Here is a 15,918-nt window from a genome sequence, read left to right as displayed (position 1 = left end):
TGGTACATGGTCAAAACCCCTTATCTCCCTATAGTCTTTGAACTCTTTGTTTGCCTTTGGTAGAGGATACTCATGAAGGAAATCATGGCTCCACTCATGATTCACACACACAATCAAAATTTACATAGCTTTCTTTCCATTTCTACTCTTTATCCTGGCCCAAGGATAAGAGGATAGGAAGACATCTCCTACGTACGAAGAAGTTTTTTTCGCCTCAAACATTACAAATGGTCACTTGAACATTTGGAAATAATCCATATATATTTCTTAATTAGTTGTTTGTAGCTCTATTCATCCAACCATGGCCTATTTCTATCGATCGCTTTCCCTTAATGTAAAGACTTTTGGACATAAGATTGATTTTGGAGTAATGATCTTTCATGGAACATAAGGCTCCTCAAGATCACCCACGTTGACCAAAGTTTCAGCTGTCGCTCTTTCCCAATGAGTTTAAGAGTACTGGCTTTTATGTGAGGCTTCCCCTTCATCATCATCATCCACACATCGAGCATGCATATCTCTTCCAAAACACTGGTAACACTCTTTGAAGTAGAGGATACATCCCCATCGCCACATCTATAATTCTCTTCCACAATTTATTCATTGTTATCACGACATTTCTCAAGATAGGCATGCATTGATATAGACTGCCTAGGATCATCACAACCTATTGTATGGCATATGAAATCGTTGTCTTTGAGTAATACCTGATTAGTTACCTTCCCTTTTCTGGATGATGCCACTACAAGTGGCCACTAGCTATTGACCTCCTCAAAAACATCCTAAGTATTCTTTGACCCTTTCTTTGAAATTAGCTATATCTTCACCCCATAGGATTGTAGAGATAGAATGACTAGTATTCATATCCACCACTAGCTTTTGCATATCCATTTTTCCAAAGTTTGTTCCTAATGGTGTACTTGTCTCCTGCAAAAGGATTTTCTCAAATTTAAAAAACAAAAGATATGCTATCAAAATTCCTTTTGCCATGATCTGTGCTATCACACCATATACAGTTGTGCACAAACCCTTCCTTACTTTGGTATTTTTGTCCAAAAGGTTGCCCTTTCTCTTCAAGTCTCATCATCTTGAACTTCATTTCACGTATACCCTTGACAAACTAATCAAGCACATAATTATCACCTCTAAACTTACAATAGCAGTCTTTGTGAGAATCTCTGACTTTCTAGAGGTACAAGTAACACCATTCACCACCATCTTGTCTCTACGGTGTTGCCGCTTAGAAAGAAATAAGACCGCATCCTCGACCTCTTTCCACTCATCCTTTAGACCGTGTTCTATATCGATCATTGTCTTCAATAAGTAGCTCTAACTTTTCTTGGAGTTCAAGACTTTGATGTCTAATTTTTCTTGGAGTTTAGGACCTGCATCTTGAAGGAGCAATTCACTCTTTTTGCTATCCAAAGTACCTCACCATGTTCTTGATAGTTGAACACAACGTCTCTCAAACTCCATCAATAGTTCAGTGATGGAAAGTCCTTCTTTTGGCTTCGCAACCCATTCTAAGAAATTTCTTTTTGTAAACCTTTCAAAGTCCTCCATGACTTATTTCTACTTTAGGGATAATTTGAATTTCTTCCAATATCTTTCATGCTCCTCCCTGATTCTACTTACATGGTCTCTAATCTCAGGGACCACCACAACCTCAAGGCTATGAATCATGTACACCTTTGGTACCCCTTGTAGCTCCATCTCCTTCATATAACCACGAAGATACTTTGTAATATCTTTTTCTACAAACTAGTCCATTTTGTTCACAATAGATTGAACTACTTTGGTTATTGACACCTCCCTTCTTTATGCATCTTCTTGTTTTTGAATAGACATAACAAATGCTTAAACCATTTTCATTGTACCTTGATCAAAACACATACCTTCTTGCTCTTATTGATCCATAGTTTTAAGTATTTCCGTCGAAATATTTGAAAATAATGTTTGAACCCTCACCCAAGCTATTTCATATCAAGTTCACCAAAAGCATGTCTAAAAGTGTGTGGTCTAGCTTGGAAGGTATGAAACCTTTGTCTATAAGAATTTGTGATAAGAGTCCCAATTAATTCATGAAAAAATATTAGTGGAATTTATTGACCCTCTTTTCAAAGAGGGTATTGAATGAACACGGCCAATTTGTAGCTTAGGTCTAAACCTAATATAAAATACCAATTCAGCTACAATTACGTACTTTTCAAAAAGATTGAGGTGGCCACAATCTGAAATCCAGTTCGTTTTTGTTCATCAAGTTCTTGTGCTTTGTAGTTGTTTCTAGATTTATCATAAGAAATCATGTTAGGATGCTTTTAATGCTTTATGGGTGTTAATATAAAGGTGAATTACCAAGGTACGTGTATTGATATAAAGCATATATACAGGTAAATATGGTTGTAGTCATGCAAACACCGATATGTCTACTAAATACAAAATATGCAACTTTTTTTGTACTAAACTGTATTCATTTTTATTTTTTTTAAAGAGAGTCTTATAGAAACCTCATACTTACATTAGGAACCCATTGTAGTTAGGGGAAAAAAATAGAGTGTTCACGTCTCGGGGAGTCCACTATGTAATACTTGCATATAGCACGTGTAAACAAGAGGTATTTAAATAATCTCTTACTTGTATATTTTCAAGTATTATATGTTCCCCTTATGTATACAATTTTGTAAAAAACCTAGCCCTTATGTATGAAAAATTTCACTTTCTCAATTAAAAAACCTTTATGTAAGTACATTTTTCAATAAATGTACCTGATTATTAATCCTTTATTTTGTTCGCACGTTCTATCTTACATATCTCCTAGTGGACACCCCAGAGGTCACGTGCAAAACTCTCTATGTGGTGTAGCATGGGGCTAAGCATGAAAGTATGCTATTAATTACAAGACAAGTCCTGCTCACAGCCAGGGCATCCATATGACCATAGAGATACATACAACATCACACGATCCATAGTACAATCCCAAAAATTACACGAGGTGTTATTGATACCATCCAAATTTCCACTGTAACATGATATCCCCTCTAGAGACACAAAAAACACTAAATAATCACCTTCCCCAAACCGTCCTCCTACAGGGATGCCCACCTAGCGAGAAGCATCTAGAGCTACTCGGTGCATGCCTGGGTTAGGGTTGGGAGGCCCTGACTGCGAGCGAGATGAGAAAGTGCATTATATTTTAAAGTTACAATATTGGTTCATATCTCAATTTATTGGACAAAAACTCAGTAGATCACATCCCAACGTTTGTGCACTGTGGTGTCAGAGGCCAAAATGGACACGCCTGCAAGCATCGAACCGGATGCATAACCTATGGCAAAAAGTCGTTGCGCTAAACCACCATGCTATCACTGCTTCCTTGCAGCCTCGGGTGCCCCTTTGCTATAGAAAGAGCTAATCCATGTCATGTTCCCCCTTGTCAGCAGTCTATGCGTCCATTGCTGTCCAACGCTGCTTGCACGAAATTCTCTTGCTTGGTTTGTCTACTGCAAGCCACGCTGCTCCCTTTGCTGCAGGTCACAACCATTCTCCAGCTCGTCTCCGAAGGCATCTCCTAAGATTCTTAAATTTTGATGTTTTTTTAGAATCGTGAGGACATACTCAAAATATTAAAAAGCAAATATTTAAAAGATTTATAGGTTTATGAAAGAAAAGGGATTATTTAAATCATGGTGAAGTGTGTAAATAGAGCTTTTAAAATATCTCTTGAGCACACATGCTCTAGGTGATTTTTAAAAGGTTGACTCCTCATGTCATTGAACGGCATGGACCCAAACACATTATGGATTCTCACGAGTTAAGAACAATATATATTACGTTTGTTGTCAAGTACTAGTCAAGTGGATAGTTTTTTTTTTTGTTTTGCAAAACTCACAAAATTAAATGTGAGAGATAAAATAATCCAATTTTCTTAACAAAGGTAGTCTTGTTCAGGCCTAGCCAAGACATCCAACCATCCCACCATACCCACAACCATGAGTACATCAACTGATCAGGAGAGCCACCCACAAACCACAATACTATACCATATAAGAAAAAGATAATCGCCAGTATGAAGCCATAAAGCCGAAGAAGAAACAAGTTAAAGCCACCTCAGCTTCTAGCCCACCACAAAGGTCGCCGAACCATAGAGCATAAGTCTGAAAGATCGGCGGAGTCTGAAAGCCTCCATCATCGAGCCACAAAGGGCGACAAGCAAAAGAAGAGACGAATCATCCGTATCCGTATCCGTATCCGAAACACCAAGACAACATATCAAATAGCCATACCTAAACATGGAAAGCTTTATGCACCACCAGAGGAAGTGCGGGGTTGCTGCCAAACCCTAAGGCAAAAAATATTAAGGGTGAAGAAGCCAGCCAAGAAAGAGTGGGAAAGGTCGGCCAAGGTCCTCCCTTCGAGGATAGCCTCCGAACCTCTGCAAAGCAGCCTCCTCCTCCCTGGGTGGCGTAGCTTCCATGCCAAGCTTCCTCGCATCGTTAAGACACACCCAAGCCCTTGCGCAGGCCACCCGGAACGCCCCCACACGCATGCATAGCTCGTAGAGCAGACGGGGAGCCCCTTGCTGCTAGGGTTCCTGGAGGAGGAGCATTGTGGAAAGAAAGATCTTAAGAAGAGGTCACTTCTAAAAAACATTGGCCTTCTTAAGAGGCGTTTTGGACCTTTTTCTAACGCAATAAGTTTTTTTTGTTTTGTTTTTGGGGGGGGGGGATGTCAAGACATGAGCCCTAGGGAGCAGGGGTCCATAGTGGAGCAAGGCTCAAAGATGGCATGCATGGAAGCTCTATATGCAGGTTTTATCTATACTAAGGATAATGGGGGAGGGAATTCTGGTTCCCTCCCATTGCCACGTGTCAGAAGCTCCTTCAAGCGACGGTGTGGCCTGCAACCCCGGGAGCACAGTGATGCAAAGAGAGAGAGGCGGACGAAGCCCGCCGGCCTTACTAGTCTATATAAAGGGGTTGGAAAAGATGAGTGCATTTATCCATCATCCAAAAATCCCCATCCATCATTGATGCATGGTAGGCTACAATTAGTACAAAACTTTAGCAAAACCAAAGAAATTTTCTTTATGTTCAACAAAATTTGTCAAAATTGTCACGAAATATTAAGCAACAGTATATAAGTGGACCTAAAAGATTAAGAAATTAAAACAATAAAATTTGGAAAAAGTCAAATTTTTTGTGAAGTAGTGCACTGAATTAAAGTCCTAAAGACACAAAATAAACTTGTGCTGATATTTTCACTAATGAAGCTTCTTTCATTAGTCTACCCGTTTCTTCATTAATCCAACTGAATTTCTCATTATCAACCTTATCATTAACATTAGCACAAAAAGATTTGAGATTGATTTAGGAGTCAACGTGCAAGCCTAAACAGCTAAACAACGTGCAAGCCTAAAAACAACATATTTTTTGACACAATACTGCAGGTTGAGACAGTTGTCAAAGCTGGTTTTTGTAACCGAAATAAAAAATGCGAAGCGTTTTTTAGCTTGTCAGTATAAGCCAATTCTTTGAATATTAGTAAACATATATTAGACATTTGCTTAGTTGTAAGGATTTAAAGGAGCCAAAATTTCTAATTACCAACCTTTGTTTTTCTATGTGTGTGTGTGTGTGTGGGGGGGGGGGGGGCCAGAGAGAGAGAGAGAGAGAGAGAGAGAGAGAGAGAAGTGAGTGTAATCATATCTTCATGTTGCCACCACATTGCGATGAGGTTGATAATCCCACCATGCCCATTGTAGATGGCTATGTAGATGGCCGTGTAGCGGCATCAATGAGCAACATCACGTCTTATTCATAAGAGCAAGTGAGACCCATCATAGATGGGTCACGCAAGCTCATGTGTGTGTGTGTGTGTGTGTGTGTGTGTGTAGAGAGAGAGAGAGAGAGAGAGAGAGAGAGAGAGAGAGGGGGGGGGGGGGATGCATCACAAATTTATTGGTTTACTGACCATAGGCATAGAATAGAATCCCTCCTTTGTGAATTCCTCTATTTCTTTAAAAATTGTATCCACATTTGTTAATTGTCATGTTAAATAGTATTCGGAATAATATCTCAAACCATTTTTCTCCTTTGAAGTTATTACTATGAATTATCTACGATATAATAGAAAGAAAATGCATAGAATTCTTTGTGGTTAAGTGCCATAAATCCACCAAGATCAAATGATCAAGTGCATTGTGGCGTTATTTTAATAATGGCAAAGAACAAATACATTATCTCGAAATCGAAATTTTCATCAGAAATGAAGGGGGGATGCGTATTTGGATTTTACCACGCTCCTGTACGTTGGTATAAAATAGTTAAGAAGATAGGCAGCTTGTAACCTATCCGCTATTCATAGAAATTTAACTTGGTGGTTTTTAAAAGTTGTGGAGAGAGAGAGAAGAAGAAGAAGAAGAAGAAGAGAATTTTAATATCGTAGGAAGCTATCCCAAGAGACCTCAAAGATCTATCCGACTAGAGTTGAACTGAAGACCTGTTATTCAAGAGGGAAATGACGAGAGAGAGAGAGTAGGAGAGTAGGCAGGCATGTAGGTACGTGCGCAAGCGTGTGCGCGCGCACACACACTTTAATAGATGTCAAAGTGAAAACATCTTGTTTTCATGACGATTATTGAATTCAGCAAAAACCATTCTGGTACTTGAGTCACCTGATGCTTCTTACCACCCCATTTCAAGCACAATTTCACCATAATATCTAATTTAAGAACCTGAATTTTCTCATTGTTAGATGCCAGACCTTCAGTGCCTTGTCATCGCTCCCATCTAGTTCCTATCGATCTTGAGAATTGAAATCTTACCTATAGAGGAAGTGAGAAAATCAAGCAAGCGGTTGGATTCCCTCGCTTCATTGCATGCAAGTCCCTGATAAGAAGGGGGGGGGGGGGGGGGTGTGTGTGTTTCATAATGGGCTATTAGCTCAGTGGTAGAGTGCACCCCTGATAATTCTTCCATTGTGCTTGGATTATAATACAATGGGGAAAGAGTGCTACTGATATATACTCTTTTGGGGGACCTTAAGTACCACGAGAGTGCCCCTTGAAGGGATTGCCTAACGCATACTCATGTCAACTAAGTATAATAATTACCTAACAAGATAGAATAGTTAAAAGGATCACATTGGGCACTCACTTGAGATGCATAAACGTTAGTATGTGCACACACACACATACATACATTTGTGTGTATACATGTGTGTGGCAATATAGACACACATGTACATTCACACATACAAAGACATGTATATATTTGCTAAAAAAAATTGTGCGTGTGTGTGTGTGTGTGTGTGTGCGCGCACGCGGGGGGATGCATGCACTTCTTGGTTTTCTCTCATAGCTATTGCATGTGTATCTGTATGTGTCTTTGCACGTATGGGACCTTGGTCGTAAATCAAAACTATTGCATTTTGTGTGTGTTTGTGTGTATGTGTTGGGGGGAGTCTGTCATGCTAACATCCTTTGTGGATGATACGAACATTTGTGCTAGGAGGTGATGATCACATAAGACTAACCTTGTGTAGAAAAAGTTCACCGTCCAGTCCACACCACTGAAACAATTTTCAGGGGTGCATTCTACCACTGAGCTTATAGCCCATTTAAAACCCCCCCCCCCCCCCCCCCCCCCCCCCCCCCCCCCCCCCTTCCCCGCCCCGCCCCAATTATCAATTATCAGGGGGAGGGGACTTGCATGCAATGAAGCGAGGGAATCCAACTGCTTGCTTTATTTTCTCACTTCCTCTTCTCAATGAAAAAGGAAATCATAGATTACTCCAGCTTTATCTATCTTACCTGAGTACATATATCTCTCTCGCTTGGTTAAAACCCCTTTCTAGCAATGTAAACCTCTAAATTTCTTGAAATTAAAAAGTCCTCTCGATGAACTCATGTACTACACTAGCTCGTGCGACCCGCCTACCGGCGGGTCTCGCTCTCTCTTACCACTTTGCAGATAACTTTTTGGGTATCTGCCATGTTGTCGGTATGCAAGCAAAAGTGGTTGCATCTCCAAGGAATAGGGGAAACCCCATGCTTGCCACCCCTGCCTCCATTCCATAGACCTCCCCAAGTTGTGCATATAATCCCCGCAATAGGTGCATTGCAAGAGATGACATCCTGAGAGGAAGCTCCTCAAACACTTTGTGTGCTTTATGAAGTGCATCACATTCGGCATACATGACAACCAAGGCACCCACAAAGCAACAAACAATCTCCCTCCCTGACCTTGTTGGACATATCCTGCAATCAATGCACTCAATGAGACAACATTGCATCTGGAGTAACACCCTCAATTTTCATCCGTTGAAAACAACCCAAGTGTGGATAAGACACCCTCGATTCGCATCCACTGAAAACAACCCAAAGCTCGTTGTCCCCTTGATCCAAGGTTCAATCCCCCATCTTGAGCGTTTGGTAGCTAATGGCGACTGGACTCCCATCTAATACGGCATATGAAGGATTGCTGCCAAGCTAGTGTTTAACGTAATCTCTCTCTCTCTCTCTCTCTCTCTCTCTCTCTCTCTCTCTCTCAGGCCTCGAGTCTCGACTGTTCGACTTTCATCTGTATCTGTGGTCGTCTTGCAACCACTCCCCACAATTTTTGTGTGATGGCTTGTTGGCCTCCCCTTGCACCTCTGGTCTTTCGGAATCCTTGCCTGCCTAATAGATAGTATAGATTGATATACATAAGGGCTCAAGGTTTTTTAACTACATTTCTCTCCGTGTTGTAGATGTTGTAGGTTTTCTCACCTTCAAATTTAAAACTTAGAGATAAACCTCAAAATTTCTTGGTGGGATTACATCAAACCTCAAACTTTGGTCTCACCATTGGTAGAGCCCCGTATCCACTCAAAACTCTGCATCTAAGGTTCTCTTTCCCCCTTTATTCACCTATTGCTCTATTGACGATGGAGCTGCGAAACAATGCCTCTGTTCTAGTTTTTAAACTTGAGCTTGTTCTATGTTTTATTGGCTGCAAGCCTAGGTCACCCCGTTAGCAGATTATTTTATCCACGTGGGTCAATGGCATCTCTCTCTCTCTCTCTCTCTCTCTCTCTCTCTCTCTCTCTCGCATGCCATTCTGAAGCTTTCCATTTCCTTCTTTCTACTCATCAATTAATCGTTCTCTTGTCGCTTCCTTTGCCGATCTCCGCCCCGCTATAGCCTCGACCTAATTCTGTACAAAGAATATATACTCATCAGTCGTTTTCTTGTCGCTTCCTACCTACCAATCTCCGCCCTACTATAGCCTCCTCTCTTCTCCAACCGAAGTATATCTTCTCTGTACAGAATTAGGTCCCAAGTATATATTCTTTGTACAGAATTAGGTCCCTTTCTTCTTCCCTTGTTTAAACTTGCAATTCTTGCTCGTTCTTGCCTCCAAAACTCTCGCGACATACATACATTGCATTTCGCACGCTGCTCCTCTTGAGCGCCTCTCTCTCTCTCTCTCTCTCTCTCTCTCTCTAGATTGTTATGTAGCTCGCAAATCTTCTTCTATTCAACCATCTGGCCGCGTGAATTCCTCTCTCATTCATATATAGTGTAGATACTTTTTTCACAATCGAGATTCCTTTTTCAGTGCGTAGCATGTAATTTGTCACAAATTATCTTACAAAAAAGGCAATTGTGTTCGAAAATATATAATGAAGCAATTCATCTCCAAAGCCTACATAACCAACTCAAATTTTTGTTATAGCATCTTGTATCGATAGATAATCAATCTTCTTATGAAAAGCTACAAAAATATATCTTTGGAGAAATTTAATCTCACAACCAAGGGTTTTTTGGAAATTTGGAAAATTTGAAAGTCATTTTGGGAATTTATGACAAAATAGTGGGGGTATTTTGGAATTTATGAAATTTGAGGGGTATTTTGGGAATTTCCACAAAGTAGATGGATATTTTGGTAATTTTTGCTATATTATTTTGGCCTCCATCTTTAAGTGAATATATATGTTATCATTTCGGCCTCAATCGTGAAGTTTCCCACGACCATCACCAAAAAAAGAGAGAGAGAGAGAGAGAGAGAGAGAGAGAGAGAGAGAGAGAATTCCCCGTCTGAGCAAAAAGTGTGTGTGTGTGTCTGTGTGAGAGAGAGAAAGAGAGAGAGTCGGAGAGCGAGCCGAAGTACTAAAACACACAGCCAATCTTGAACGTACCCCGGTTCCCCACCAAAAGGCTTCACTCGTTTTGCAAATCAACTATAGCCTGTGAGCAACCTTTAATTTGACTCCACCTGTACGTGCTTACTGGAACAAAACAAAAATCTGGTCTCGTCAAAGGAACACCTCCGTTCCTGAACTTGCAACACTCAAGCTCTGCATGACGGATCTCTCTCTCTCTCTCTCTCTCTCTCTCTCTCTCTCTCTCTCTCTGCTCGATGCTGAGCTGGACCGGACCTGCAAATCTCCTCATCAGGCTGTCTCTCTTGAAGCATTCATTGCATGTCGCGTTCAGTCACCACTAGCGCTCACTGTGTGTGCATCGTGTGTGTGTGTGTGTGTAGTGCTCGCTGTCTCGCCAGCTACTCAAGCGAGTATGCCAGATGAAACCATTTTCATCCACGTGACCGCTTGAATTCTTCTCTCATTCATATATAGTATACATTCGCATATTTTAAGGTGGACTCCCGCGGGTACATTCTCTCTCTATATATCTATGCTTCCACATCATGAACTTTGACATCGTAATAGAGCATAGTACTTGTTAACCATGGGTGAGCTATAGGTGTGAGAAAAGAATGGTAGCATTTTTTTTTCGTGTTGAGGTTGGTGTTGGCAGAATTTCCTTTTCAATGCTAGGGCGGAATACAAGAGTGTGCAAGTAATCAAAGTTTGTAAACCATAACTCCAACTCCTTGAGTATTTCAAAAGGGTCACAATATGTTACAGATAATCTAGGTGTTAGCCCCAATTTTCAAACTCTCTAAATGCTTTGAAACACATAAAAATACCTCTATAACTTTAATTGTCAATGTTAGAGATGGAAGAAATGTAAAAGCATCCCCTTTCTAGCACGTTCTCAACGAGCCCAATCACAGATGACTTCACGTAGGTCACACTGGCTTCTCTCCCACATCCAAGTGGCTCTGCCCGCATGCGAGTTTCTTGAGAGAGAGAGAGAGAGGGGCAGAGAGAGAGAGAGAGAGACAGATCATCCAAAGTCAAAGGCAAGATCTCACAAAAGGACTAAGGAAAAGGAAAGCATGATGAGGAAAGGAGTGAGTGATTCTACCTGGGACTCAGTAGAGTTTTTTGATGTAGCATAGAGTACAATGGTAAAAGTTCTAGCTTTCCAACTCGTTGGTGGTTTTCACAACATATTTCAGCTAGAGAGAGGCAGGACCTCAGTGGTATGGAGAGGCAACTCAAGGGGGATAACTACAATTAAAAAAATGCATATAACATGGGTTCAATATTAGGGATCATTTTATTGTATATTTTATAACATTTTTGCATACAATTCAAGGGTGTTGAAAAAATGTTTTTGAAAGAAAATTTGCGAGTTGAATAGAAAAAGGGCCTCTTTTTATTGGTAAGATATTCACAATTAATGGGTTAAATAGTGCTTGAATGCACACAATAAATAGGTTTTACATATAATGAACCCCTCGAGAGGGACAAATGGTGCTCCAAATACTTGATTTGGACCCATGTGTTACGTTCTAGTTCAAGTCATTGGTGTTCGAACTCATGGTTGAAGTTCAAAGGACATTGTGTGCATCAAAGAAAACATGACGTATTTAAAACATTATTAATGTACTAGAGACCATTCATTTTTGTTGGCGGGATTAAGGAGAGGGTGTGTTCCAGAGTCCATTGTCTTGAAAACATTAGACGCGATGTGTTCAAAACTCACAAATGCCGATTCTTGGATGTAGTACGGTCTAGCTATAGATCAACCTTCTATAAGGCAACCGATACTCAAGTTGTCATTTTTTTTGCGTGACAAGTTGCTAGCTGTAAATCAAGTGTATCCAGTAGAAGGCCACTACTAGTATGTCCATGGTAGCTTCTTCATTGACTTGCTTTTCCGACATAAGTCCACTATGAGCTATAGAGAGAGTGTTAAAGTTTATGCCTCTCAAGTAAATGCGCCTATTATTTATATTGTTATTTCAGGTATTTCATTTTTGTATTTGACATGAGTATGGTTGAGTAATTCCTTTGAGGGTTTCTTAAGGTCCCTCAAAAAGAGCATATAAATAGCAACCTATGCTTATTGTATAATCATTTTATTCATTGCCTTGGTTGGTTGGTTCAACCTTTTCTCTCATGCATCATCTCTCTCTCTCTCTCTCTCTCGCGCACGCACGCATGCGTGCGCACACACACACACACACACACACACATGTACACTCTAGTTTTGAGCCAAAAATCAAGAAGGAATTAGCAAGCAAGGGTGAAAAATTAAAGAGGGATACCTCCATTAAAAGTTAAATGAGATGGCCCGTGTATGCAGATATGAACATGTGAAATGAAAGAGAAATCTAGTTAATTGACAATAATGAAGTAGAAGTTGACAGAAGATAACATTTTGTGTCTTTTTGGCTTTGTAAAACAAACCATAGTGAAGAACGTAAAATAGGCAGACGTTTCATTTTTGCATGCGTTGATTTTTGAAGAATTGAATCTTTTTTTCCCCCCTGGTCTGGTCTGTAGATATATAGGTCCTTCTTTGGTATTACAAAAACTTATTTTGGTTTAGTGAGAGAATGGGTAACTTCATTAAATGATTACATTGGGTTTTTTTTAACCATTATTTTATGCATAATTATGTGTGCATCATGAATAGGGTGGTTTAGAAGGATTATGGGATTACCTCCTCCTCCCTTCACTAATTGTACCTCTTTGAGGTGCTATTGAATACAGTTGGTCCAAGATAGCAGCCCATCTACCAGGGAGGACCGACAGTGATATCAAGAACTTTTGGCATTCACATTTTCGCAAAAAGCGGCCACAACAGCTCATGACTAGTACTACATCATCTCTTCATAGTTTTCTTCCAACACTAAGCTCCACCCTTCATCCTTCAAACCCTTCTCATTTGGATCTTATAAATAGCATCCACCAAGCTTCCTCTACCACATACATGGCATTCCTCAACACTTCCACATCCTCGTCCTCCTCCTCCTCTTACCTTCATCAACACCCTCTGTTCAACCCACCTAAAGATTCCATGCCTAAAAGCCTTTCTATTCCCATTATGAAAGCCGGTGCCCCTACTTCCACCATAGATGTCTCTAGCTATTCTCATATCCCAACACAAGCCATCACCTTTTCTAGTAGCAATATTCTACAACCTATCAACACTCCTAATAAGGGAGTAAGCACAAAGCAAGAAGACTACTCCTCACATACTATCAATAAAAAGCTAAGCTCAAACGTACCACCACCCATAATTGAGGAGGAGGCTCCCCTATATGTAACAAAAGACAAAGAAGAGGATGAACAAAGCCAAGAAGACCTACTTAGACCAAATTTTGAGCTCATTGGATCTCATTGTCAGCATGCAAATACATGGTTTGATAGCAAGGTGCGTGAAAAGGTATCAACGACAACAAGTGATTGCAATACTTGTAATGATGGCAACATGCAGTCTGTACAGAGACCTACTGATATTGCAACTTTAGAGATGCTTATGTATCAAAGCTTATCGACATCATCAAATGCACATGAACCTCATCCTCCTCCCCTTGAAGGGCTTGACTTGGTAGTGTGGAGTTGTGTGAATCGACCTACAAAACTTGACCTTGAAGAACCATTGTTGGCATCGTCACCTCATGTGAAATTAGCAACCAACATGCACAACATGACCATCAATCTTCGCGGGCAAGAAAGCTTTCTAGGTTTGGAATCATGAGAAAGACAAGCCATGTTATTTAGTTGAGCTCTTGACTTGGACCTTGTAATTGGTGGACCATATAAATACTATTAGTCTCTGTAATTGTGACCATTATAGCTTTTGTATTATTCATTTCCAAAAAAATAAGGACATCCTCATACAATGGACGTGCCATTAACACACAAGAAGATTTAGAAATTTTCTCATGTAGGAAAATGGAGTCTTTTCCGGTGTTTTTCATACAATAAATAACATCATGAGCTTTTGGTCGAGAGGCATCGCATACCTACCTAGGTACGATTGGGGGCAGGGGACCCCCGGCCCCCCAACCGGGCCGGCGGTCCCTTGCCCCCAATCGTACCTAGCTTGGTATGCGATGCCTCCCTCACAGAATCTCATGATGTTGAGGAAAGTCACAATGTGGGAATCACTGTGAGAATTTGTCTAAAACTTCTTGCGACATTGTTCAGTAGATAAATATATATAAGCTATAAATCACAAGAAAAAAAGATAAGAATTGGGAAAATTTACAAAAAAACTATAAGCAAGCAAGCGTCATTCACGTAAAGAAATGTTTCATTGCATCAGCCTTTTTTGAGGCTTCTATACATTTGATCTTATGCCATTGACATGAAAATCTTCTGTTGTGCTTTGATTAATTCTCTGAAATATTCATGTAAATAATTGCGTCTTTCAAAATAATAATTTTTGTTATTGGATTTTTTATTTTCAATAAGTCTCATTTGAGTCGATCTCTCTGCTAATAAAAATTTAACTAGCAATATGAAGAAAACCTTCTATGGAAACAATTTGAATAGAAGATGCTAGAAATTACGAATTCAACAAACTTGCTCTCTCTCTCTCTCTCTCTCTCTCACACACACACACACACACACACACTCTCTCTCTCTCTCTCTCTCTCTCTCTCTCTCTCTCTCTCTCTCTCTCTCACACACACACACACACACACACACACACACACACACACACACACACACAAATTTTACATTCTTTACAATTTTGACATGTTATCCAAGGACTCGTGCTAGCTTAATCTCCCCATCTACCCTATAGAAAGTCTCTTCAAATACCTTTTTCTTTATCAGATCTTGATGGACAAAGTGTCTAAGGTGAACATTGTTATCAAATATAAAGTCATATGTCTTATGAGCCAAAGTATATTCCACCATCTAAAAGATGGCATACATAAGTGTAAGGCATGGTTTCCTGCAACATAAAGAACAAATATCAACAAATATACTAATAACTTAACATTTCAAAAGATAATTAAGTTAGGAAGAATCCAAAGCCACCATTGCATGATGTTTGAACATAATCAAATCATGATTCACAACCATAAGAAAAGGTATGTTTTTTTTAATAGCAAAACTCACAATTGTGAGTGAATTATATTGATCATCCCAAAAAATTACAAGGTCTTGCCATGCTCGTGCTGAGCCATGACATCATCCAGGGACCATAATTACATCAGCTATCTTGGTAGCGACACCCATAAGAAAAGGTATGTTAAGAAAAGATAGAAATAGAAACGTCTTATTAGATGCAAAAGTGTCAAATGGTATTCTTCTTTGGCTCAAACTACTTGAGCTAGTCCACTTATCTTTATCTACAAAAATAATAACTTATAAAAGATCAGAGTACTGGATTCAATACAAGCTTCTACTCTAAGAGATGATTCATGATGACTATCTTAAGACAAAGAAAAATAAATAACTAGTGTTGCAATTAGTCCTAGTTAGGTAGACAAGGATTATGCCCAAGCTTTCAACTAATTAACTATGTGAAACAAAGAACCCTTCAAAAGCTATATATTTAAATATCAACAATTAAAATCACTTATAAAAACTAATACATCTCAAAGGTTTACTAAAATGCCATAATAATTAGTAAATAAATAACTAATAGCAAAACATTCACAAAAGAGGGTGTCGAATTTAAGAGTTCTACAAGCCTAGATTGATAAGATGATGGCACAAGCAAAAAAATTTAATGCAATGTATATATTTTTCATGATAGATTCATTAACTTTGAGA

The 15,918-nt window shown here is 39.6% G+C and overlaps 1 protein-coding gene across 3 annotated transcripts in view; it reads left to right on the top strand.

The window, feature by feature from the left end:
• LOC147417856 (uncharacterized) overlaps nt 1-14,044 on the top strand; it is a 35,889-nt gene extending 21,845 nt beyond the window's left edge. For all 3 annotated transcript variants that reach the window (XM_086507412.1, XM_086507410.1, XM_086507411.1), the window contains one exon: nt 12,892-14,044. In XM_086507412.1, coding sequence (XP_086363538.1) covers nt 12,892-13,882 — 991 coding nt within the window. In that variant the 3' untranslated portion in view covers nt 13,883-14,044. The remainder of the gene's footprint in view (nt 1-12,891) is intronic.
• The last annotated feature ends 1,874 nt before the right edge of the window (nt 14,045-15,918 follow it).

This window comes from Adiantum capillus-veneris, chromosome 30 (genome assembly GCF_014529385.1).
Source record: "Adiantum capillus-veneris isolate H3 chromosome 30, ASM1452938v2, whole genome shotgun sequence".
NCBI lineage: Eukaryota > Viridiplantae > Streptophyta > Polypodiopsida > Polypodiales > Pteridaceae > Adiantum > Adiantum capillus-veneris.
This window is presented reverse-complemented; position numbering and strand designations above follow the sequence as displayed.